This window comes from Nansenia antarctica, assembly GCF_963989245.1.
Source record: "Nansenia antarctica genome assembly, chromosome: 7".
NCBI lineage: Eukaryota > Metazoa > Chordata > Actinopteri > Argentiniformes > Microstomatidae > Nansenia > Nansenia antarctica.
The window spans coordinates 36,134,995-36,162,837 of record NC_137677.1 but is presented as its reverse complement, the minus strand read 5'-3'; the positions used below and the strand labels follow the sequence as shown (position 1 = coordinate 36,162,837).

Sequence of the window (27,843 nt, the reverse complement as noted above, 5' to 3'; positions counted from 1 at the left end):
GTGTGTTTTGGGCGTCTTCTCAATCAACCCAATCAGCGTGCCAGGTGCCATTCCCTTTAAGAACCGGCTGCGTTGAGTCTTTAGCGCTATGCTATTATGGAAGTCCTAAGAAGAAGGTCAGCGCGCTTCTCTGCAGAAGAAAGTAACAAGCTCGTGCATGAGGTCAAGGCTCGTCAGTTCGCAATCTTTGGAACGGCGCGAAATCCTCCCCGAGCCGAGGTGGTGAAACAGGCGTGGGAAGCGCTCGTGTTTGAAAACGTGCATGAAGTCTAGCGCCTAAGAACTTTTCAAACCACTTCTTAGTGCTAGGCGCAAAGTCAGATCGCATAATAGCAGGGGCGCCTAACGCACTTCATTAACATATGAACACTCCCACAATGAGTAATATATGCACGGGAGTCTTACGTCTTATGTGTGGGCGCCTAGGGACACCTGCATAATAGCAGTAGCGCGTATGAAGCGCATAATAAGGGTGGCGGTAGGTCTTAACCTGGCGGTGCGTCTTAATTAAGACTTAAGACGGCAAGTTAAGAAGTGCATAATAGGGCCCTGTGTTTCTTACAGTTGTATTCTGAACAGTGTTAGTGGTACTGTCATGCCAAATATTGCCCCCCTGCCAAAATGAGGCCGGGCCATCAACGGCCCATCAAAATCTATGACAGCACCTCAGCCATGTAAAAAAAAAAAAGAGCTAGAATTCAATTTATTTCTTTTTTTTAACGGGTCTCATATTCCGGGACGGTCACATAGGTCATACTTCACTTTGTTGAGCTACTTCAACACTACTCTACTCATCTCTACTCTCAAATTCATACGAGTGCCATTACCATATAAAACACCAGAAAATACGAACGACTTGACTACATTTTGGGAATCTCATTTACATGCTATGATGATTATGCTTGTACAAAGAAATGTCTCCAGACACATTTAGATAACTGCACGGTGTCATCAGTACACAGGGTCATGGCCTCTATTTAATTTAATATGATCCCTGATGAGAGGACTCTCCGCTCAGCCTTCTGGTAGACTTCCTCTCCATGAATCTCTGTAGTATTTAACTTGGAAATGAGGACATGGTGGCAATAAATCCTTCTCTACTTAATCTTGCAGTCGAATTCTAATGCTAACCATCCTCCTGTATTATATTAATATTATTAACAGCTTTCATCGCCCGCCTTAGACATTGTCGCTTCTGTTTGTAACTGTCTTGTCCTTGTGTCCTTACACGCCTGAGAGGGGAGAGGTCTGCAGTGTGCTGCTGACTACAGTAACCACGCAGAGGCACATTGATCCTGTTTGAGTGTGTGTGTGTGTGTGTGTGTGTGTGTGTGTGTGTGTGTGTGTGTGTGTGTGAGTGTGTGTGTTCCCACTCAGGGCCCATCTGTTCCGCCTTTTGAAGAGCACACGCGGGGATTTAATAAACGGAGAGAAACACCAACAAAGAGGCAGATGAGGCCTCCCTGACGCCCTCCGCTTCTTTCATGTGATGAAGGGAGACCGGAGAGAAAGACCCATAGCACATCAGACCACACCGCGCTACCATCAAAACGTTATTGTATTTATATTACTGTTGAGAAACAGGTTTTTTATTGTGTACTTGCTTCATCTATGGGATTATAAAGGAGGAGAACATATTGTGAGAAGTATACAGTATCATGTATGGTCCCAAGATACATTTTTGTGCATGAAATCCTCATAGATACACTCACCTAACAGTTTTATTAGCAACATCTGTACCCCTGTCAACAGTCCAAGCTGGTGGAGGTGGTGTAATTGTGTGAGGAATGTTTTCCTGGCACACCATACCATAGTACCATAATACCAATCAATCATGGCTCGAATGCCACAGCCTATTTGAGTATTGTTGCTGACCATGTGCATCCCTTCATGACCACAATGTACCCATCTCCTAATGGCTACTTCCAGCATGATAATGCACCATTGTCACAAAGCAAAAGTCGAATCAAACTGGTTTCATGAACAATGAGTTCAGTGTTGTTCAGTGGCCTTCCCAGTCACCAGATCTGTATCCAATAGAACACCTTTAGGATGTGGTAGAAAGGGAGATTCACAGCTTGAAAGTGCACCTGGAAAAATGTGCAGGAATTGTGTTATACAATCAATGTGTGATGTCATTTTGGACCAGAATCTCTTTTGAATTGAGGCTGTTTTGAGAGCAAAGGAAGGCCCTACCCAGTATTAGTATAGTGTTCCTAATAAAGTGTTAGGAGAGTGCATTTTTATGTCAAGCTTATACAGTATTTACTTCTTGGAAAGGTGAACGATGATGTGTTTTGACTCAAACAATGTACTGTATCTGTGACAGTATGACAGATGTGAGGTTCTTCTGGACATAAAGTATGCAGTATTCAGAGGGAATTCTTGTCGCACATAGTCGTCCCAGAAGCCATATCTGAAATATTCACACAGACATCAGCAAGAGCAGTATGATGTGGCAGAGATTTAAAAATGAAACTGCGACAGTCATTTTAAAGAACCCCCTCTTCATTTGTGTATTTTTTATAGCATATTTATTCTCAGAAACGATGTGCACTTTTAGAGAATTGTTCAAATGATAATAAATGCAAATGCACACTTCAGGAAAAATAGGCCCATTTCGAACCGTAACGACTCACAAATGACTTTTCGAGACTGCCTGATGAGAGTGGCGTATTGTATGAATGGCGCACAGCAGGGGAGGCTGTTGGAGGAATAAACCGGAGGACGAGGCTCCACTCTCCCGTAACGAACGGAACAAGGAACGGTATCAGACGCGCGTTCGGCACCATTCCTGATTCCGCTCCACGCAATCACAATGAGCCCCGTCCTCCGATGTCTACCTCCGCCAGCCTCCCCCTGGTGCGCACGAGAAGCTTAAGAGCCTACGAATGTGCTGCCCAAGGGGAAAATAGAATTCTCTTTCAGACGAGAGGAGACAGTGGCCAAAAAAAAAGAGAAAGCTATGAATATTTTACAGGCAGCGAGCGCGCGAGCCCAAGTCACCTGGGGAGACTCCCAGCGTTTATGGAGCTTATCAGAACCACATCTCCCACCGCGGGGCGGCCAAGGGCAGCAGACATGCTGATTGTTTATCAGGTGCCTATTGGTGGCTTCCCCTGTTGCCTCATACAGCCTGAATTATACCAATCACAGGCATATTACCCTGGAAATTGGATAGATAAATGATCCTTTTGAAGTGGAGGGGCTGGAAGTCGGGGTGGCGTGGGGGGGGGGGGCGTATTTCGAGTACTAGAGGAAGGGAACTCGGGGCGCCCCCCCTTGTGTCCCCTCGTGGTGCTGACTCACTGTAAGACCCCGCTGTGGACCTGAGGGGTTCAATCAGGGCTGGACTGGGACAAAAATTAGGCCCTGGCATTTTTGGCCCAGACAGGCCCACCCCAATCGGTCGGACCACACCCACCAGCACAAAAATACTTGCCTTATATACTCGTCTTATATACTGTGCTGTACAGTCATATGACAAACTGTAGTATTCCCCCAAACCACTACAAAGACGACGACATACAGTAAGCAATGGTACCAGTGCAAGTAGACCAGTGTACTCAGTGATCAGATTCCAGAGCGAATTTACGAACGCAGCCTTGTTGTTCTAGATTTTTTTTTCCATTATCAACCTATCATTGCGCTTTAGAGTAAAACAAAGCACGCAACTGTCGCGTCTATCTATTCATGGCAACTCTACATTGTGATTTACAAGGGATATTAACTAATATTAAGTAATATTATTACTTGGTTACATTTTGCAATTGATCCGCGGTACACATGCGTGCCGAACCGTGGGGGGCGATCCGTTACACCCCTACACAGCTACCTATATTTTCCTTACCGGGTCAACGGTTACAGGCTGACTCGGCCCCGCTTCTTCTGTATCCTCTCTATCCTCTGTATCTGTACCCTGCTCCCGCTCCTCCCTGCTAACCTCCTCTTCAACCCTAACCCTAACCCTAAACCTCTGTATCTGTACCCTGCTCCCACTCCTCCCTGCTAGCCTCCTCTTCAACCTGTTGCTGTTGCTGCTGTGGTAAACTTGAGGGTGCAGCAAACATGTCCCTAATGTTTACACATTTGGCAGCATCTGCCTCGAGTTTCTTCTTGTTTTTCTCCCTAACTTCTTCCCAGCCTCCCTTCCGTTTTAGTGTGCTTTTGCGCTCCATCTCTCTCAGTATCTATCTAGTAACTATCCAGGCTAACAAAATTTATTTTGCCGGCCGGCTCGGCCCAAAACTACAGCGAAACTGAGACGGAGGTCTGGTGCTGCGTGCGTGCGTGACCCCTGACCCCCCCCACCTTCTCTCTGTTGATTGGGCCAGCCCAGTGTCTGTATAGAAAATTGGCCAATGGGCCGCTGTCCCAGATGTATGGGCCGTCCAATGGTAGCGTTCGATTTATGGGCCGTTCGATGGTAGCTTTCGGCCGGGCCGGCTGGTAAAAAAAAAAAAAAAAGTTTTTTTTTTTTTTTCTTTTTTTTGCCGGTCGGCTCGGCCCAAAACTACCGCGGCCCACCGGGCAAATGCCCGGTATGCCAGATGGCCAGTCCAGCCCTGGGTTCAATCACTCCTGTTCATTCGTCGGAATTCCAAAAATCAACGTTGAGGAAATGTTGGAGAGATTATCTCTGTTGGTCGTCCTGAGTGTCGGCGCTGTGAAGAGTCACAGCATCTTTTCCTTATCGAGAACCTGGATGGCATCTTACTGTTTGTCAGTTCAGCTGATTTATACAGTAGATTCGAAGATGGAGTCATCTGAGATCTGAACTGGGTCTTGTCTCAACCCGGCCCTCCTAACTATGCAGTATGATATCTAGAACACACACCGTACTGAGGTCACACACACCGTACTGAGGTCACACACACCGTACTGAGGTCACACACACCGTACTGACTGAGGACGCCCACACACACACACACACACACACACACACACACGCACCGTACTGACGAGACACACACCGTACTGAGGACATGACAAAGCGCTTTTCAGCTTGGGTGTTGAACCAGCTCAGACACTGCATGTTGTTGAGTGACATGCTGACATTGTACTGATGTCTAAGGAGGAGATAGTGATATGTATATGATGTCTAAGGAGGAGATAGTGATATGTAAATATATGATGTGTATGTGGGTTATTCATGTTTGCCCCGCCTTTGTCATCACTCCGACCTCCATCTCTGTTTCGTTGTGAATCCACCAATCAGGACGCAGCACACTAAACAACCCCCTGCTGCAGCTCAGACAGGAGGACGTCAGACCAGTGATAGTGAAGATGTCAGAAAATGAGTTTGACAAACCGACTGACAATCAATCAATTCACCCATTCGTGAAAAAGACCTGCTGGGTTTAATCACCACACTATTATCTGTTATCTCTCAACAATATTGTTAATGAACGTAATCTGTGCAAATATATTTTGTGTTTTCTTCAAGTTCTCTTTCCTCATCATCTCTTCTCATAGATTTCGAGCATCTAGCCATTAACTCCGAGCTGTTTCGCAAGTCAATGTGTTTTGCCTGAGGGAGGGAAAATCTAATTAGACTCAATCGAATGGTGAAATGTCCTTGAAAGGACTCCGGATCCTGTTGTGTTGAGAGATAAATGGAATCAAATGAATGACACTTGACCCTTGAGTGAATGAGAAAGCTGATTACAGAAATACCAGTGACCAGTGGTGAATACAGTGCTTACTCCAAGGCTTCTAGAAAGAACTGAGAGTCCTTGCGCAAGGGCACTATTTGATTTTGTTTGTGTGTGTGTTTTCAGGTTTTAATGGTGCCGTTGAATAATATGACTTTGCTGTGAGGGATTTAAGGCTTATCCGGTCTTCAGATCTGTCAGGTTTCTTTCTATAGCACACACACACATACATGCACATAATACGCACACACAATACACACACACACACAATACATACACACAATACCACGGCTAAATCCATTCCGATACCCCTGTGCACTCCATTGTGCCTCTGGTTCAGGATCAACTTCATCATCTCCCGCCTCTCCTCTCTCCTTCCTCTCCTCTCTCCTTCCTCTCCTCTCTCCTTCCTCTCCTCTCTACTTCAGCTCCCCTCTTCTCTCTCCTTCCTCTCCCCTCTCCTCTCTCCTTCCTCTCCTTCCTCTCCCCTCTCATCTCTCCTTCCTCTCATCTCTCCTTCCCCTCTCCTCTCTCCTCTCCTTCCTCTCCCCTCTCCTTCCTCTCCTCTCCCCTCTCCTCTCTCCTTCCTCTCCCCTCTCCTCTCTCCTTTCCTCTCTCCTTCCTCTCCCCTCTCCTCTCTCCTTCCTCTCCTCTCCTCTCTTCTCTCCTCTCTCCTTCCTCTCATCTCTCCTTCCTCTCATCTCTCCTTCCATCTTATCAATTCTCTTTTCTGATAGATACGTAGATAGATAGATAGATGGATAGATAGAGGAAATTCAGGTACACCAACCATCCATCTGGCCCGTGGCTGCAGATTGAACTGGGAGGAACGTGCATTTCTCTCGACTGATTGGCATCTGGAGGACTCAGGGGTTCCACCGCTACAGCAGTGAAGGAGGGATCGATGGAGAGCATGCAGGGTGAAAGGAGGAGCACGAGGAGAAATCAATCCTGCACACAGTCGGTGAAGGTGAGGAAGGCACTCTGCCTCCTCCTCCCAGAGTACAGTACACGCACTTCACTGGTAATCAATGAGGGGAAGGGCTGGGGAAGGCTGAGAGTGCAGGGGTGTAGAGTTTCTCGGCTCCGCTACCAACATCTGGTATTGAATATAGCAGCAGTAGCAGAGAAGAAGTGCAACTGTACAGTATAATGGGCCGGTTTCACAGACAAGGCTTAGGGCTAAATCCTTGACTTAGAAAAGCATCGTCGACGGAGATGATACTATTGAAAGTGTGATTTAGTCCAGGACTAGGCTTAAGCCTTGCCTGTGAAACCAGCCCATTATTTGCTAAGGCTCGGTGGTGATTACACAATTCGCAGATTATCGAAATCCCTTTTTTTTGGGGGGGGGGGGGGGGGCAGGCAGTCCCACTCTTGTATTTTTATTGGGTAGAAAAGCAGAGACAGGAAAGTAAGGAGGAGAGGGTATGTCAGCAGGGCGTGGGCTGGATTCAAAGCCATGCTGACACGTGCATATATGTGCACTGTAGACCGCGGTGCTGGACCACTGGACCACCCCAGGCCATGGTGCTAGACCACTGGAGCACCCCAGGCCATGGTGCTAGACCACTGGACCACCCCAGGCCTTGGTGCTAGACCACGGGACCACCACCAGGCCTTGGTGCTAGACCACTGGACCACCCCAGGCCATGGTACTAGACCACTGGACCACCCCAGGCCGTGGTGCTAGACCACTGGACCACCCCAGGCCATGGTACTGGTACTAGACCACTGGACCACCCCAGGCCGTGGTACTAGACCACTGGACCACTCCAGGCCTTGGTGCTAGACCACTGGACCACCCCAGGCCTTGGTGCTAGACCACTGGACCACCCCAGGCCATGATTCTAGACCACTAGACCACCCCAGGCCATGGTACTGGTACTGGACCACCCCAGGCCGTGGTGCTAGACCACTGGACCACCCCATGCCATGGTACTAGACCACTGGACCACCCCAGGCCATGGTACTAGTACTAGACCACTGGACCACCCCAGGCCATGGTACTAGTACTAGACCACTGGACCACCCCAGGCCGTGGTGCTAGACCACTGGACCTCCCCAGGCCATGGTGCCAGAGCACTGGACCACCCCAGGCCATGGTGCTAGACCACTGGACCACCCCAGGCCATGGTGCTAGACCACTGGACCACCCCAGGCAATGGTGCTAGACCACCCCAGGCCATGGTGCTAGACCACTGGACCACCCCAGGCCTTGGTGCTAGACCACCTGACCACCCAAGGCCATGGTGCTAGACCACTGTACCATCCCAGGTCATGGTACTGGTACTAGACCACTGGACCACCCCAGGCCAGTTAAGTGCTTTTTAGAAGAAACGTGCCCTTTATTCCCTAATGAAGTGTTCAGGAGTTGGGATCACGCGCCCTAGGAAGGAGCGGAGGTGGTTCTCGTCAGGACAGACCCATAAAGCTGTTCTCCTCGTGTGAACAGGCCTCGCTCTGAAAGAGTGGAGCTATACTGCCCTGACATACTGCCTTGGGAAAAGGGATATAAAAGTGATATTCAGCACCATATTGCACACCGTATGACATCACCATATGACATCACTATGACATCTCACTGCGACCTGCACGGCATTTTTGCACAACCTGATATTACTTGTACCTGAACTTGAGAATGTTGATATGCTGATTAGCATTCTGCTGCTATCACCTATTCTATTATTGATGCTATTATTGTATATACAGCTATTGTGGCTTGTTGACTGTTGTTTATATCCTGCTCCTTCTTTTATTGATTTTGTTGTTTATATCCTGCTTATCCTATTATTGATTTGGTATTTCTGCTGCAATGCCAATGCCTAATTTGAGCCTAAACCAAAGAATTGTGTAATTTGTATCCGTGCACGGATGTAATGAAAGCAATTTATTTTGTCTGGCTTATTCTGTTTTTGACCGTCATCAATGTTTTGCTGAGATGTTGCTAGTCATTAATGTGCGGCAGGCAGAGGGGCTGAAGGCAGTCCAAGGATGAATCCATCAAAAATCAGTTTACCCAGCAGGAGAACAAGTGATTCACTCTCTTTTTTTTTTAAAGGAAATGTCCTCAATTGGCCCCTGTCTGATGGAAAACAAGAGGAAAAGAGACAAACATTACATTTCTTTTAGGTTTATTTGTATGAAAATAAGAGATATAACAATTACAGGAACATAAGAAAGGCTTTGTAATGTTGAGAGGTGATTATGAGTGTGTGTGTGTGTGTGTGTGTGTGTGTGTGTGTGTGTGTGTGTGTACCTACTGTACGTCAATTTTGTGCCTTCTACCTTGTCAACTACACTGGGTGGTAAAATCACAGAGATACATCAGTATCTACCTCTATGAATGAAATGTCCTCACTCTTAACTAGACCTAAGCACCCTCCACATCATCTGCAGGAGGAAGGCCAAACAGCTGCATCTTTCCTACACAGCTTCACTGTCACTCTCTTATACCCTGTGCTGATTGAACAATGAGAAAAGAACAGGTTCTAGAACCTTGGATTAGAACTAGAACCTTGGAATAGAGCTAGAACCTTGGAATAAAGCTAGAACCTTGGAACAGAACTAGAACCTTGGAACAGAACTAGAACCTTGCAATAGAGCTAAAACCTTAGAATAGAGCTGGAATAGAGCTAGAACCTTGGATTAGAACTAGAACCTTGGATTAGAATTTTCATTCAGTCTAATTCTAAATTGAGGGGTGTGTGAAGGACAGCGTTGGTGTGTCTCTGCACTGTGCGGAGGTGTGTTGTGTTGTATTGTGTTGTGTTGTATTGTGTTGTGTTGTGTTGTGTTGTGCTCAGGTGGAAACAACCACCTCAGGGAACAGTGGTCAGTGACACCGGTGCTCCTTATCAAGGAAAACAAGTTAGCCACAGAGGACCACGTACGAAACCAAGTACGGGACCACGAAACCAAGGTCATTGGGATAGTGTTGGGAATTGGAGCTCTGCAAGCATTTTTGTTTTTGCCATTTGTTGATGCTTGTCATGTAATTCTCCCACAATTCCCTTGGCTAACTGAGCTGTGTCTCCTCTGGCAGGCATAGGAGTGTGCTTATGTGTAATTCTTTGATTGTCAAACATCGGCTCCCTTAACCTTAACTAATCCATAACTTGCAGTCCAACAAACTAAAGATTCTGTAGATTAAAACATACTAGAAAAGAAAGCAGGTGGATAGTCTCGGTACAAGGCTCGGTAGTTAATGGGTTAAAGGCTTTGTGTTGGGCCTGTGAGAGGTAGGTGGCCTTCTAATAATGTAGAAGTGTTGGATGACTAAGAACAAGTGGGTGGAGCCACCGGAGTGCAAGTTAAGACATGCCTTACTGCTCTAAATACTCTCTCTGACTAAAACATGAGGAGGAATTAACGACTGAGTGCTGGCCTTCCCTTCTCTCTCTATCAGAAATCTCCTTAAGACTTCCGAGACTCGTCCATTATTTAGCTACAGTGAAATCTGACTAATGATGCGGTTTTAAAAGCTTCCCTCTTTTCTTTCTGTTTCCTCTCTTTCACCCCCCCCCCCCCCCCCCTTCCAAAAATCCTTTAATACAAGAAATATCATTAGACTCCACAAATGTCTCTTAGAAGAAGTCGTCTTCCGGAGCCTGACAGACTGTTTGACGGCTGTGTTTTTCCTTCTGTCGTCTTTCTTCTGAAAGAGAAGTGGATGCTACGGTAGCGAAGCCCAGCCCAGTGTAACACACCATGCAGGGACAGAGTATAGAGGATAGAGAGAGACACAGAGAGTGGGTGAGAAGACAGAAAAACAGAGACTGTGCACATTTTTGGGGGTTCTTCTTTGATTCTTCTTGGGAGTCTCTGTGAAAGCACTGGGATGGTCTGGTCCATAAACCATGCCTCCTCTCAGGACTCCTAAAGTCCTTTTTAGGCGATCACGATCACAAGGCGTGTTTCAACGAGAACATACTGATGTGTGTTCTTCCCGCAGATGTTGCGTGCCCCCCCCCCTCCCCCCTTCAGGAGGGGAAATCACACGGTCGTTTCGATCTTCTCAATGATCTCCACCAGGGACTTGGAGGGAGACAGCAGCGAGCATTCGTCTTGATCCCAGATGCTTCCGGGACTGGAGTTCCCATCGGTGCTCAACTCGTCATCCTCCTCCTCCTCCTCCTCCTCCTCCTCCTCCTCAGACTCCTCCTCACAGGACTCCAGGTAGTGCAGACCCAACGCGTTGATCCCAGAGTCCTCAGAGCTGGAGGGCGAGGAGCAGTGGTCCATTTTGGGCCCCTTGATCTTGTCCAGAGGGGTGCTATGCTTGTGCTGGGTGTTGTTGTGTGCTGGGTGGGGGTGGGGGTGGGGGAGGGGCTGTCTGGGCTGACTCGGCAGGGGGGCCGCCTGCGGGGCGGGGCGTGGGGCAGGAGGCGGCGGAGGGGGGGGGGTGGGTGTGGCCGGAGGAGGCTCTGGAATGGGGGGCGGGGGCCGCTGCACGTAACACATCTTGCCGTTGATGCGCTTGACGATGTAGTCGTCGATGAAGAGGTCGGCGATGACACAGTATTTGGGCGACTCCAGGTAAGGCGGTGACTGGAAGCTGGGCGCGATCTTGAGGAAGCGCTCAGCCAGAGACACGGACAGGTCCATGGTGTTGTTGTACTCCAACGCTGCAGGGGGCACTGCAGTGCTGGGTAACCGGCACACGTTGGTCATGGGCTGATACACATATTTACCTGCAGGGGGAAAGAAAGAAACAGAGAAGACGGGGTGTCATAATAATATAATAATATAATGATATAATAATATAATGATATAATAATATAGGCATTTAGGGTGTCATAATAATATAATAATATAATGATATACGCCATTTAGGGTGTCTTAATAATATAATGATATACGCCATTTAGGGTGTCATAATAATATAATGATGTACGCCATCTAGGGTGTCATAATAATATAATGATATACGCCATTTAGGGTGTCATAATAATATAATAATATAATAATATACGCCATTTAGGGTGTCATAATAATATAATGATATACGCCATTTAGGGTGTCATAATAATATAATAATATACGCCATTTAGGGTGTCATAATAATATAATGATATACGCCATTTAGGGTGTCATAATAATATAATGATATACGCCATTTAGGGTGTCATAATAATATAATGATATACGCCATTTAGGGTGTCATAATAATATAATGATATACGCCATTTAAGGTGTCATAATAATATAATGATATACGCCATTTAGGGTGTCATAATATAATAATATAATAATATACGCATTTAGGGTGTCATAATAATATAATGATATACGCCATTTAGGGTGTCATAATAATATAATGATATACGCCATTTAGGGTGTCATAATAATATAATGATATACGCCATTTAGGGTGTCATAATAATATAATGACATACGCCATTTATCTGACGCTTCCATCCAAAGCGACTTACATTGAGTGCATACATTTTTTATTATGCTCTCAGTGGGAATCGAACCCACAACCTAAGCATTGTTAGTGTCATGCTCTACCAAGTGAGCCACAGAAGATGGTGTCATGCACCTATACATTTGAACAACCACTTAAAAGTGATAGTTCAACCCAAATGTGACAGCGGCTGGTGAAAGGGGGAAGAAGTCTGCAACCAATCAAAATGTTCCGACTTTTATTTTGAAAAATGGAAACGTTGTTGAAAATCACAACACACTCTTGCTAGTCAAGCCTGAGAATAAAAGTCTGAACATTTGTATTGGTTACCGACCTATTCCCTGTTTCACCAGCTGCTGTCACATATTGTAATTTGGGTGAACTATTAATGTTATCACAACGTAATGTTGTAAAAGAAGAGAACGCACACTGCAGAAAACTTCGGCAAGGTGCTTGCTACGGAACAAAATACTATTAAAAGAAGTAGAAGCTGCACACTCTAGTTCCAGATGCAACAAAACGTGGTTTAATAGGACAACGGTTTTGGCCGTAGCCTTTGTCAAGTCTTAAATTTAAAAATCACAACGTAATGTTAACACAATTAGATTAGATTCAACCTTTTTGTCATTGCACAAGTACAACAAAATGTATTTTTTGCTCTAGGCACAGGGTCAGCCTTAGTCAGCTCCCCTGGAGCAATTAGGGGTTTAAGTGCCTTGCTCAAGGGCACAACGGCAGCGGTAGGCACCTTAAATATGATGCCAGCAACCAGCGACCTTCCAATTGCGAGCTGGCCTCTCTAACCTCTAGGCTACCTGCCGTCCCCAATTACAGAGTTAGCACACAGGCAGAGAGGAAGCTGTGACCTGACTGAAACGGACGATGGCTCGGCTTAATGGCCATTCCTCTACCACCCACTCTCCTTGACAACCAACCCAACTGTAAACTCACACACACACACACACACACACACACACACTCACACACACACACACACACACTCACACACACACACACACACACACTTACACACCTAACACACACACACACACACACACTCACACACACACACACACACACTCACACACACACACACTCACACACACACACACACACACACACACACACACTCACACACACACACACACACACACTCACACACACACACACACACACACTCACACACACACACACACACACACACACACACTCACACACACACACACACTCACACTCTCACACACACACACACACACACACACACACACTCACACACACACACACACACACACACACACACACACTCACACACACACACACACACACACACACACACACTCACACACACACACACACTCACACACACACACACACTCACACTCTCACACACACTCACACACACACACACACACACACACACACACACACACTCACACACACACACACACACACACACACGCAGCCTCTACAGTAGATGGATGTACAGAGCCAGAGTGCTGCGGCTCAGATGTGTTTTTAACAGGCTGGCTCTGCTTCCTACAAGGAGAAGCACTGTAGCAGATGACAGGCACACACACACACACACACACACACACACACACACACACACACACACTGTAGCAGATGACAGGCACACACACACACACTCACACACACACACACACACACACACACAGACACACACACACACACACACACACACACACACACACACACACACACACACACACTGTAGCAGATGACAGGCCCACGCATCACATCCCACTCCCTCTCTGTCCCCCCTTGTTTCCAGCACCCCGAGCCCCACTCAGTCAGAATCAGTTCCCGGTTGAAGTGACAGTTGAAGTCTTCTCCCTTCAGCACGTTTGAAGTAATACGCCATATGCCAGATTTTTATGTGTTGCACGCTAGTGTAAACATTGTTTTGTTGTTTTGTGAGTATGAGGATTTTAAAATGATTGTTCTTTTTTTTGCACGAGGGGAATAGTTGATCCTCGCCTGGAGACAAACAAAGAGTTTGTTTTGAATGTTAGGCGACGCAGTGATATTACATTTACATTTACATTTACATTTACATTTACATTTACATTACACATTTTGGGCATTTAGCAGAGCCCGTTATCCCAAGCGATTTACAACAAATACATTTGTCTGAGTAAGTGAATCGTCTATCCATCAGTCATCATAATAAATAGTAATTGTGCCAAAACCAGGGGCCACTGGCAGTTACAATGCTAGAAGATATCCCAAAAATAGGCTAAATAATACATGTGGCAGCAACGCAACTTCCATAGATGTGTCCAAGTTTGTGTGAATGTGGTGGGAAACAAATGAAATGAAACAAGGAACTAGTGAACTTCACAGTACTGCATCGAGCAGAGGGCTGTGTACTGATGGAGGGCAAACCACAAACATGATGGCTACAGCCCCTCCTCACACCAGGCCACGCATGAGGAAGCAGTTGTAATGAGGTTGTTGTAGTTTTATATCATTTAATACTGAGGATGGAAGTCTTTCTGCATGCTGGGGAATCTGGCACTGGAGGGAGGCCTTCCCTTCCTGTAAGAGATGGGCCAAGAACTGTGGTGCAGAAGATTCTGATTGGTCAAGCAAGAATAGTGACTTCATCAGGCAGGAAACTGCTATATAATGCTTGCCCCTCTGACAGGAAGGGTCTTTTTGTCTGCTATTTTCTCTCTGCGCTCATGTGACTTTGCTTAATAAAAGGCCTCTTTGGAGTCAATTGATTTAAGCTCTTTGTGCTTTATAAGTTCTACTCAATCTATTAAGAATCAATTCAATCCACAACAAGGTGATTGGTGATTGGACTGGGTGATGCTCTAACCTGGGAAACTGTCATAAGTTATAAATAATTTCTTTTCAGAAAAATAAATGAATATATATATACTGTATATACACAGCTGATTGATATTCAGCCCTGAATTAGGAACAGGAACGGTGTTCCACAGAAGCTAACACCCATTTTCTGTGAGACCAATGATTGCTGAAGCCACAGGGAGACTGTTGACATTTGCCTTTTCATTGTACGGTTAATTTGTACACCCACACAGCGGGAGGTTCAATTACCCAGTGCAGCTTCGGAGCATCTGAACTGTGAACCCAGTACAAACTCTCAAATGCTAGACAGTCAAACATAAAAAAAACACAGAATTGACATTTTCTCCGACAACATAAAACATTTTCCCCCACTGTGGCACACAGTGAGAGAATCTCATGACGCAAACAATGATTGACACGTCTGCTTACGTGCACACACACTGGGCTATATTGATATTCCCGTGCGCTCCTCTGCTGTGGGTAGGCCGTGGTGCACTGTGGGTAGGCCGTGGTGGAGTGCGTGCCTGACAGGCTGGCTGTGGTGGAGCTGAGCTCTCTCTGGATACAGGAGCAGACAGGCGTCTCTGACCTCCTGAAAAGAGGGAGTCCCTGTAAGTCCACCCTCCACCTCTCCCCCCCTCTCCCCTCCTCTCCACTCCCCCCCTCTCCCCTCCTCTCCTCCACCCCTCCTCTCCCCTCCTCTCCTCTCCTCTTCTCTCCCCTCCTCTCCATTCCTCTCCTCTCCTCTCCTCTCCCCTCAACTCCACTCCTTTCCTCTCCCCTCTCCTCTCCCCCCTCCTCTCCTCCTCTCTCCCCTCCACTCCTCCCCACCCCTCTCCTTTCCTCTCTCCCCACCTCTCCTCCTCTCTCCTCTCCTCCTCCCCTCTCCTTTCCTCTCTCCCCTCCCCTCCTCCTCTCCTCCTCCCCTCTCCTTTCCTCTCTCCCCTCCCCTCCTCCCCTCCCCTCCTCTCCTCCTCTCTCCCCTTCCCTCCCCAGCTGAGCGGAGTACAGCACAGTACAGCAGAGGCCCAGGCCTGTCACTGGCTCAGGGCTCGCGGGCCTGAGGGAATAATGCAAACAGCGACCCCCCCCCCGTCCCCCTCCTCCTCCCCCGCAGACCCCTCCTCCTCCGTTTCACAGAGTGGAACATAACATCACTCAGTCCAGGCCTCTCTAACTGTACCCCCCCGGACGAGGCTCGAGGCGAATTATGTCAACAAAATGTCTATGGTTGCCATAGTTGCCAGGTGGAGGAAGCTGAGCCTATGAGAGATAATGGTAACAACAACAAAAAAGAGGGATGTGTATCTGATTCCTTCTAGTCTCCTTTAGATAGCAGCTCAGTCTGTATGTCCTGGGGACACAGTGCCCTGTGGAAGAAATGGGACAGTGAAGCATGTCTACTCCAAATGGTTTTTGGAAGAAGATAAGAGCTTTTATTTGAGGGTATTTGGGTAATTTGGTACTGTACCACTGTTTAAAAATGTCAACAGGTTTTGTACATTATTCCCCCTACTTTAGGGCACCAAAGGTAATGGGACAATTGGCCTGACAGGTAAGTCAGGTGTGTTCCATCAGCCATAAGAGAGCTGTCAATGTCTAGAATTGACTCTAGGCTTTGCGGTTGCCTTTGGAGTCTGCTATGCGTGTCTGAGGAGCAAAGAGGCGTCAATAAAACCCCAAACTATCAGAAGCTACAGTACCAGTCAAAACTATCAGAACCTACAGTACCAGTCAAAACTATCAGAACCTACAGTACCAGTCAAAACTATCAGAACCTACAGTACCAGTCAAAACTATCAGAACCTACAGTACCAGTCAAAACTATCAGAACCTACAGTACCAGTCAAAACTATCAGAACCTAATTCAGTCAATTGAATGGGGAAGAGTGTCCAAACCTTTGACTGGTACTACATGGCCAAACTAGCCAAACTAGCCAAAACCTTAAGCTTGCCAAAATCAACAGTTTGGACACCTTTTCATTCCATTCAAAAGAAAGGAACCGTTGATCAAGGTAGGCCAAGGTGTGCCAAGGTAGGCCAAGGTAGGCCAAGGTGTGGCAAGGGAGGCCAAGGGAGGCCAAGGTAGGCCAAGGTAGGCCAAGGTGTGGCAAGGGAGGCCAAGGTAGGCCAAGGTGTGCCAAGGGAGGCCAAGGGAGGCCAAGGTAGGCCAAGGTGTGCCAAGGGAGGCCAAGGGAGGCCAAGGTAGGCCAAGGTAGGCCAAGGTGTGCCAAGGTGTGCCAAGGTGTGCCAAGGTAGGCCAAGGTAGGCCAAGGTGTGCCAAGGTAGGCCAAGGGAGGCCAAGGGAGGCCAAGGTAGGCCAAGGTAGGCCAAGGTAGGCCACGGTAGGTTCCCCCCTCCTCTCCTCCTCACTCCCGTCCACTGCTTCCTCTCTCATCTCCTCCTCTCTACCCTCCCCTCCTCTCCTCCTCTCCTCCCCTCCCCTCCTCCTCTCCTCCTCTCTCCCCTCCCCTCCCCTCCTCCCGTCCCCACCTCTCCTCCTCTCTCCCCTCCCCTCCTCTCTCCTCTCTCCCCTCCTCTCTCCTCTCCTCCTCTCTCCCCTCCCCTCCTCTACTCCCCTCCTCTCCTCCTCTCTCCTCCTCTCCTCCTCCCCTTTCCTTTCCTCTCCTCTCCTTTCCTCTCTCCCATCCCCTCCTCTACTCCCCTCCTCTCCTCCTCTCCTCCCCTCTCCTTTCCTCTCCTCTCCTTTCCTCTCTCCCCATCCCTCCTCTCCTCCCCTCCTCTCCTCCTCTCTTCCCTTCCCTCCCAGGCCAAGGTAGGAAGGTTCTACAGTAGATGACTGAAGAATGCTCACCATAATTAAGAAACAAAACACCAGACAACTGTCCCACAGACCAAGAACAGTCTCCAGAAGCTTGGCTTGGCTGTGTGAAGGACTACCATCCGCTGAATCACCACCGGACAACAGAGGCCTCCCTGCAAGGTGCAAACCAGCAGTTGCGGGGCAGTTGTGGCGCAGGAGGTAGAGCCGTTGTCTAATAATCGCAAGGTTGGCAGATTGGCGGTTCGAGCCCTGACTTGGCCCACATGTCTAAGTGTCCTTGGGCAAGACACTTAACCCCATATTGCTCCCAGTGAGCGGGCTTGCAGCCATTGGTGTGTGGATCTGTGCGTGAACGGGTGAATGAGAGGCCGTTGTAAAGCGCCTTTGGAATAAGGCGCTGCATAAGTGCAGTCTGTTTACCATTTTCTGTTAAAAAAGGATGGCCGGGTTACGGTTTGCTAAAAGTGCCTCCAAAGCCTACAGAGGTGTGGAAAGGGGGACTGTGTATAATAGTGTCATTTCTGACACCAATTAAAAACACCCTCAAATAAAAGCTGTGGACTTCAATCTCACGTAGCTTTTGGAGTATAAAAGCCTGTTACTTACGCAGGGCACTGCATGGAATCTTCCAAGTCAAATAATGTGATTTTTCATGAACATTACAGTGTTCATTTTGTTTAGAGTAATTCAGTTCAAGCCCTGCAGTAATATATGGGTAAATACAGAACGTGTAATGATGGCTTTAGTTAAAAAACTGTTTAGTGAGAAAACCTTCACACCTGGAGGGCATGGCCAGTAATGAGGAGAAGTAGACAGGCTGCTAATTCAGAAACACTACCACAGAGTTAATAGCCAATCAGATTCTGACATTATCGAAATGCCACAGTCTCTCCTCGAATTAGCTGGCCATTTATAGTTGTCCTCCCTGTTTACGTACCCATGGCAACAGTGGATCCTCCGAAGTGTATCAAAAGCAGCTGGAACACAAACACACTTTTGTACGTCATTCCGTAAGAGACTAGAAAAAACTATTCCGAGTGAAACGCAATGAAACAATCATTTCAGCAACGTTTCCTTTCGTGCACCACATCGAGGGGCTCCACCCGGTCGGCTGGCGGGAGGCAGCGAGGTCTCAAACTTCCGTAGTTCTTTTGTTTCTCAAATCTGCCCAACAATGGACCTGATCTCCCCGCCAGAGCTCACAGAGGAAAGCCAGCTTCAGCAGCCATGGAAACAGGAAGCCATTAAGTAATATCCTCTTTCCTGTTTCATGCACACACACACTAATCGATTGCCCTTTCAAAAGCTACTGTATATAGCGCATGATGGTGACCTCTAAGTAGTCTATGGGCTCTCAGAAGACAATTCTGAATGTAGGTTTACACTGCACCACCTGCTAGGTGTGGGCTGTGTTTTAAATAGCTTACTACCATAGAAGTAAGCATAGTGTATAAATAAACAAACAATAAACAAGATTGTGAACATGCTGTAGTTATGGTTTAAACACAAAGGAGGGTATCTAGCCCTCAGGGCTGAGGTGTAACCTTTAAACTGGTACATCCAGGTTTTGACTGGACCATGACTGATGTCCAGTAGGCTATAACACAGTGGTCCTCTTGCATGGCTAATCAATCACCAAATCAGACTCTCCCCTGAAGGCTCTGGTGAGGACTCACTGACCCTTTGTTGATGATAATTATTACTACTACCATCCCCCACCCTCCCTCCCGCCCCCCACCCCGACACTGTTCCTTTTACTGATTTATTGCCATGCAATCAACTTGTCAGTCAATTGTTGGAATTTTATATTTTTGCTCTAGGCACATCTTTGCACATCTGACAATTATTGCCACTACATTCATTGCCCCTTTGCAATAGTGTTGTAAATGATTGTGTAAAATGTACACTTTATTAGTATTGTTATTATTACAGTCATTACTGCTGCTACTTACACTACACCCTTATGCACTACTACTATCACTGTTTTATTATTACTAATATTACTACTATTTATTATTATATTGTATTGTTGATTTGTTGATTGTTATTGACTGAGGAGCAAGATCCCAAAGCATTTCACTATACAGGGTTCCCACACCTTCTGAAACATCAAATTCAAGCACCTTTCAAGGACTTTCAAGACTCAATTCCCTCAAATTCAAGGACCCAACACGGCATAGTTTGAGACAGATCTAGATGAGAATTTATATAATAGGAACCATCCACTCACAGACAACAATTAAAAAGAGAGGCTTGAATGTGTGAACACTAGATGGTCTCTTGCCTTCTCTACCACAGCACAGCAAAACAATATATTGTGAAATATGCAATACAGAGACTTATTTACTAGATGACGAGCTAAGTAAAACATTTTGGAATATATACATTTGTTTTAGTGAGAGAGAGAGAGAGAGAGAGAGAGAGAGAGAGAGAGAGAGAGAGAGAGAGAGAGAGAGAGAGAGAGAGAGAGAGAGAGAGAGAGAGAGAGAGGGGAATTCAAGCACTTTCAATGACCCATGTCTATTTTCAAAAACTTTTCAGACCTTGATTTTCTTTCTCAAATTCACAAACTTTCAAGGATTTCAAGGACCTGTGGGAACCCTGCAATATCAACTACAACTAAATGCGATGTAGGAGACAAATGACCAGAGTCCCTCCAGGCAGACCGGGGTCAGCGGAGAGCGGCAAGCATCATCAAGGAAACCTCGCGCCCCAGCCACGGTCTGTTTGAACCCCGACCGTCTAAGAGACTCAGGAGAACAGGATCCTCGGTCCCGTACCAGCAGGCTACTGGACAGCTTCTTTCACAGAGCTGTCACTCTGACAACCCCCCCCCCCCCATCAGGCTACTTTACTGACGCTCCTTAGCTTGATGTGCTACTGTCGGGCTATGTGCCTGTGTAGGGCTATGTGCTAGTGTAGGGCTATGTGCTACTGTAGGGCTATGTGCTAGTGTAGGGCTATGAGCTAGTGTAGGGCTATGAGCTACTGTAGGGCTATGTGTGCCTTGAATGATCAGATATGGTAGAAATCAATCATTTTGAGTGATATGCTCCTGCATCATCATCATCACCACTGTCTTCAGACATCCTCTGAAACACCTCTACGTCAATTCCAGCATGCCTAGACAGGGAACACTGAGAGGTGAGACATACCGCAAACATGACACCAGCGAAACTTGTCAATCCCAATCATTTCCTCCAATAAGATAAGAAGCAGGCCTGTAGCCAGAAACACCCAGATGTAATGTTTGATTGTGACGATATCTGACAGATTGAGTAAACAGAGATCCAGATAGACAATAATTGCATACTGAATAGAGGTACAGCCGTTTAAAGATTGCCCAGATTGAGTATCTAATGGGATATTGACTTGAGGGATCTGAGAATATGTGTTGTTTACACATGAAAAAGGTACAAAGTGCTTCAGTGTTCCATCTTCAGAGGAGACGTTGGGGACGATGTGCTGCTCCTCGATGCTATGACAGAACTGTTGCGCTTCTATTGCGAGACCTTTTAACTCATTCAGTACCGAGGGTGAATAAAGTCGACCAAATTGTCAACATTCTAGAGTGCCAAATGGTGACTTTATTCACCCAAAAATGCAGAAGAAGAATGTTTTATTTGCCATGCATTCAACTTGTCAGTTAACTGTTGGAATTCAGTATTATTTTGCTTGAGGCAAAGGGTCAGCCATAGTCGACGCCCCCTGGGGGCAATTAGGTGTTAAGTGCCTTGCTCAAGGGCACATGCAGCTCCCTCCTGAGGCGAGGAATCGAACCAGCGACCTTCCTTGATTGCTAGCCGGCCTCTCTAACCTCTAGGCTAAAGCTACCGCCGCTCCCAGTAAACATTATGACGATGCATAATTTTGTAGCCAATCAAAATGTTGTTGCTAGGTAAACACTGCTCTGGGTGGTGAGTGTTCTGGAACTGTTTGGCAGTTGGTGAGTTAATGGTGAGAAGCCTGGTGTTGTAATCAGGCTGTTATGGCTGCGGAGACAAATATTCCAAGCAGGTGGGCTATTCCTCCAACGGCAGGAGCAAATGCTCTCATCAGACCTGACATATTGGCGCTGGCGCTAAACACAGCTAATTAACCGCTAATGAGAGGCTCTGGCTCACTCTGTCACCAGCTGTGCGCACCCCCACTTCGGTTTGATTGACTGTTGTTTTCTTCAGACGAGGTGAAGTGAGTTTTTCAAAGTTCCAACAAACTGAAACATGATTGAGCGGAGATCCCGTTGTGCGAACGTTTTGACGGTGTTTGGTTTGGAGACTAATAGAAATACAATAATAAAGACTTGTGCAAAGCTTTTCATTATACGTCCCTGGGGACTTAACAATTGGTGGTCTTGTAGAGTAAAAAAGCAATTCATGAGTACAAGGTTTCATTTCTTAAAAAGGTTTTGACACATTTGGACTCGACAATAATGTCATGGTAGGCTATAATCATAGTTACAATACCCTAGAGGTAGAGGGTCTCTCCTCTAATACAATACCCTAGAGGTAGAGGGGCTCTCCTCTAAATACCCAATCAATCAATCAATCAATCTTCAGGCTACACCTTAACTATCCCTCCTAAAGACCTCTGTCTCTTCAGGCTACACCTTAACTGTCCCTCCTAAAGACCTCCATCTCTTCAGGCTACACCTAAACTGTCCCTCCTAAAGACCTCCATCACTTCAGGCTACACCTTAACTGTCCCTCCTGAAGACCTCCATCTCTTCAGGCTACACCTTAACCGTCCCTCCTAAAGACCTCCATCTCTTCTGGCTACACCTTAACTGTCCCTCCTGAAGACCTCCATCTCTTCAGGCTACACCTTAACCGTCCCTCCTAAAGACCTCCATCTCTTCTGGCTACACCTTAACTGTCCCTCCTGAAGACCTCCATCTCTTCAGGTTACACCTTAACTGTCCCTCCTGAGACATCTACCACTCTTCTGTACCATTCCCCCAGTGTCATAATAAAATAATAATAATAATAAAATAATAATAATAATAATAATAATAATAAAAATGTTCCTTCTTCTAGCACGGAGACTGCAAATGGCTCTGAGCATAGATAACCTTTCCTGCTATGACTGGCGGATAGATCAGGGGAGGCTGGTTCATTAGGGGCAATTGGACAATGCCCCACCAAAGGGAGAAGAGAGAGATTTTTTTTCTATGACTTCTAGACAGTGTTGCTTCTGAATATCATAGTCCAATCAGCTAGTGTTCTGTGGAGTATATCATAGTCCAATCAGCTAGTGTTCTGTGGAGTATGTTCCAATCAGCTTCAAGTCCCGCCCCTTTCAGGGCAACTTTCAGTCTACTCGAAATTGCACTAGGCTGTTCTCGTAGACTTGCATGTAAAATCTATTTTGGTAACTTCAGGCCATTCGGTCATTTGTCTATGGGGTTTTGGGACATGCACAAAGAATCGTACGTGCTTACGTCATGTCATACGGCCGGCGTCACGTTCGTTCACCTGCTTCACCATGGCTAGTAATGTTCTGAACAACTCGGTTGAATCTTTAAAAGAAACACCGTTCAGCCGTCGTAGCAACCAGGAGAAATTAACAGTAAAGGAATTAGGACCACCCAGACCAAATTTAATTATAAAGCAAGTTTATAAGGCAGGAAATTGGAAAATCGTATAACCGAGGATTTACGAGGGGTTGGTATGAGAAGAAAACATGGCTAGCGGGATGTGAAGTAACAAATGCGTTGTTCTGCTTTCCACTACCGGACTTTGTAAACAAATTGAACAAATGGATTAGAAGGAGGCATCTTTTGTTCCCAACTTGATATTGCAACTGGACCTATTACCGAAGTCAAACTTGTGTAAGTAAGTGAATCATCTGTCCTTCAGTCATGATAGGAAAACCAAATCGATGCTGGGAGAAGGAATGGCAGACTGTATTCTGATTGTATCTTCTATGCTCTTTGTATGTTTCTATGCTCTTTGTATGTTTCTATGCTCTTTGTATGTGTCTTGGTGTAGGAGAAACGTAGGACCACGTTGGAAACAAGTGTTTCGGTACACGTTGACGTGTAGAAACTGTAGAGAGAAAATTGTAGAAATTGTAGAGAAAACTGGGGGGGTAGAGGTGATGAAGAGGTCTGTACAGGGGGGTAGAGGTGATGAAGAGGTCTGTACAGGGGGGGTAGAGGTGATGAAGAGGTCTGTACAGGGGGGTAGAGGTGATGAAGAGGTCTGTACAGGGGGGGTAGAGGGGATGAAGAGGTCTGTACAGAGGGGTAGAGGGGATGAAGAGGTCTGTACAGGGGGGTAGAGGGGATGAAGAGGTCTGTACAGGGGGGTAGAGGGTATGAAGAGGTCTGTACAGGGGGGTAGAGGGGATGAAGAGGTCTGTACAGGGGGGTAGAGGGGATGGAGAGGTCTGTAGAGGAGGGTAGAGGGGATGGAGAGGTCTGTAGAGGAGGGTAGAGGGGATGGAGAGGTCTGTACAGGGGGGGTAGAGGGGATGAAGAGGTCTGTACAGGGGGGTAGAGGGGATGAAGAGGTCTGTAGAGGAGGGTAGAGGGGATGAAGAGGTCTGTAGAGGAGGGTAGAGGGGATGAAGAGGTCTGTACAGGGGGTAGAGGGGATGGAGAGGTCTGTACAGGGGGTAGAGGGGATGGAGAGGTCTGTACAGGGGGGTAGAGGGGATGGAGAGGTCTGTACAGGGGGTAGAGGGGATGGAGAGGTCTGTACAGGGGGTAGAGGGGATGAAGAGGTCTGTACAGGGGGGTAGAGGGGATGGAGAGGTCTGTAGAGGTGGGTAGAGGGGATGGAGAGGTCTGTAGAGGTGGGTAGAGGGGATGAAGAGGTCTGTAGAGGTGGGTAGAGGGGATGAAGAGGTCTGTACAGGGGGGTAGAGGGGATGAAGAGGTCTGTACAGGGGGGTAGAGGGGATGGCGAGGTCTGTACAGGGGGGTAGAGCTATTCTCATGCTAAAATTGACTGTAAATCCAGATTTTAAAGTTGATATTCTTCCCCGTGGAGCATGCCCCCATAACCTGTGCCCCACCCAAACATTTTAGCACCAGCCGCCACTGGGATAGATGATTCACTTACTTAGTCAAATGTATTTGCCACATTTGGACAAATCCTAGGTCTGCTAAATGCCCCAAAATGTAAATGTAAATGTTGGGTGTTTTCATGTATTTTCCTGGTACACCCACCCCTGCCCGTAACCACCGCCGGGCAAGAATAGAAGGCAAGGACAGCGCTCACCGGCCGATTAGCTGACGGCATGGAACAACTAGGGTTTGTGCTGCTGATACACTTTGAAGGCTGCAGCGTTTACATTTACTTGAACAGAGATGAGCCCATTAAAAAAGAAGACAGGTGCTGAGACTACCTGCCACCTGCCACGCTGTAGCAGAGGTGTGGGATGCGGTGCATAGAATATTCTCTTTACATATTTGAATCCCTTCGGCTATAATCAATGTCAAGGTCACCAACTTTACAAGGAGCTCCAAAGCTCTTTGTATGTACCAGAACCAGCGCCTATACTCTAGCCACGAAACAACACTCAACTCTATTACTATGAACTGATAGCATTGTCACTATCGTTATCACACTGTTACACCATTCCTTCATAGTTTAATTATATGTTAACACATTGTGCTAAATTATATTACATATATGCTCAGAGAATTTTAATTAGAGCAATGTCAAGTGTAACACTATTTATCTCTATTCTTCTTTTGCACTGTAGGCAGGCTCCTGTATTCTGGATGAATTAATCATCAAGAGAAAAACGATGTGGATGGAAGAATAGAAATACAGGGCTGATTTTATTACGTTACCCGTACAATGAAAGAGCAGTTTATTTCTAATTAAAGAGCCACTGCTACCAGTTATTCACAGGGAGGCTGGCCCAGCCCTGATTCAGCAGTCTGAGCCAGCCCTCCCACCCCGGTGCTCAGGATAATTGTTCTGTAGGGGGGGGGCTAAGGGATAAGGGGGGGGGGGGGGCTGGCGCTGTGCTGGGAAATCAAGTAGGAGGGGGAGAGATCCATTGTGGTTTCTTCAATATGCAACAATAGGGCAGAATCATATCCATTCATTATGATGAAGTGCACCGCTGCATTAAAGCACATTCATACATGCATATGTTGGTGCCAACAATCAGGCAGGTTTCATAACACGTCACTCCAGGACGAACGAAAGAAACCTTCGCCTTGTTAAAGCAACCCAACTGGAAGTAATGAGATATCCCCAGTATTTGTCTTTGGACAAAATGTTCTCTGGCATTTTCAGATGACTTCAGATTACATCATGACCAGCAAGATCACAAAGTGACTGTTGCAATGTGATTTGCTGTATCTAAGCTGCTAGTACTGGTATAATATTGACAGCAAATGCAATAAATAATAAATAGATCCAATACACGTGCAGCTGAAGATGTCCATCTTGTCAGACGTATAATCAATAAGAACGGAATTCTGAGTTAAAAGGCAGACCCCGGGAATATGACGTCACGCCTGTGAAAACAGGACAACGCCAAAGATCCTCTAGTGAAGAAGAGCGTCAAAGATACTCTAGTGAACAAGAGCGTTCACTCCTTTCTGAAACCTCACTCCTTGTTCTGCTATGACATCATATCCCAGAGTCTCCCTTTAAGTCTGCCAGGTTTGGTTTGTTGTGGTACAAGACAAAAAGAGCAGGGTAAAAAACCATGGTTTCAGAGCAGTGTCGGGGATTTACATGATGTAGTCAAGCCAAGTGTAGCATCATGGCCCCGAGAGGAGGATGAAAGCGAAGATTACTGGTCTCTGAGCTGAGAGATGTCATAACCACAGTTAGGAAATCCTATTTGATTCAATAGGAGAAAAAAAAAGTCCACGTCTCAGTGAATCTCAGCTGAGATTATCTCACCACTGAAACTTAATCTGACGCAGGGTCAAAAAACACTACAGTACTGTACTGGATATGGGCGGGGAATCACAGAGAGTCGCATTAGCTCACTGGAGGGATATCATAACTCAAATGTAGGGTTGGCTAAATAGTTTGTTTAGCTGTCACACAATGGGTCGGTTTCACAGACAAGGCTCGAGCCTAATCCTAGACTAAAAAGCATCTTCAATGGAGATTCTACATTGAAAGTGTGATTTAGCCCAAGACTAGGTTGAAGCCTTGCCTGTGAAACCAGCTCTAAATGTCAGATTAGATTAGTCTGTAGTCTGCATAGTATCATAAAATAATTTGAAAAATCTAGGTTGGATTGGTGGTTTGAAGTGGTATGAAACTAAAGGTTAATGTACTTGGATAGGCTCCATTAAATAGCTTGTGTTTTATCACATGTCATATTCGGGGGTCGCAGGTCTATGTTTCAACCTGCATTCTCCATCAGCACTATTCCATAACACACACTTGAGTTGATCACAGGTCGCCATAACATCAATCTATGAACATTCACTATCATATCTACCTAACTCCTAACATAACGACGGATCATGCATGAAACAAAAGCCAAATAAAATAAAATTCGAACAAAACAAACAAAAACACACATTCGAACAGCCTTTCGTGCAGTTTCAGTGTTTCTATTGTCTTTGAATATTGCCCATTATAGCCTTATTATCATCCGTGGCTTTTTAAGTAAGCCTATTTAATTGTTTCGGGCTATGTGTAGGCTATCATATCCTTCGTTCAGTGACAGCAAAGTTGGGCTACTACTCGTGTACAGAAGGTTCAGAATAGGAAATGTTAGGATATTTATAGCATAGAGTACAGCACAGTGTTTTATTTGTATAGTAGTATAGTGGATAGTGGATATAGCCTTTATTTATGTAAACCAGCTCTTTTCCCTTCTTGTTTTTAGTTTTTTTTTCTCCAAGCACCAGGGGAGCCCCCCTTCCCAAATGTCGTTGTATGGTACCTGTACTGTATTAATGACAATAAAGACCATTCATTCATTCATTCATTCATTCATTCATTCATTCATTCATTCATTCATTCATACTCACAGTGGCACCATCCCAGGTGGCAGCACCAGTGCAGCTTGAAGCACCGTCCGTGGCTGTGCAGCGTGGCGCAGAGAGACAGCCCGTCGCACGGGAGGAAGTCTGGTCTCCCCGCGCAGCTCCGGGCCAGCGCCTGCGCCTCGTCCAACTTCTCCTGCTTCGGACTCTTCTGACTCCCCGAGGCCGACATCAT

At 46.4% G+C, this 27,843-nt stretch overlaps 1 protein-coding gene across 1 annotated transcript; it reads right to left on the bottom strand.

Annotated features, from left to right (window-relative positions):
* Positions 1-10,649: 10,649 nt before the first annotated feature.
* LOC308161648 (UPF0524 protein C3orf70 homolog A-like) lies at positions 10,650-27,843 on the bottom strand (the record flags this gene model as incomplete). The annotated part of the gene is made up of 2 exons (XM_080535691.1): positions 10,650-11,347; positions 27,654-27,843. The coding sequence occupies 2 exons, from the start codon at positions 27,841-27,843 to the stop codon at positions 10,650-10,652; spliced, it is 888 nt and encodes a 295-aa protein (XP_080391817.1).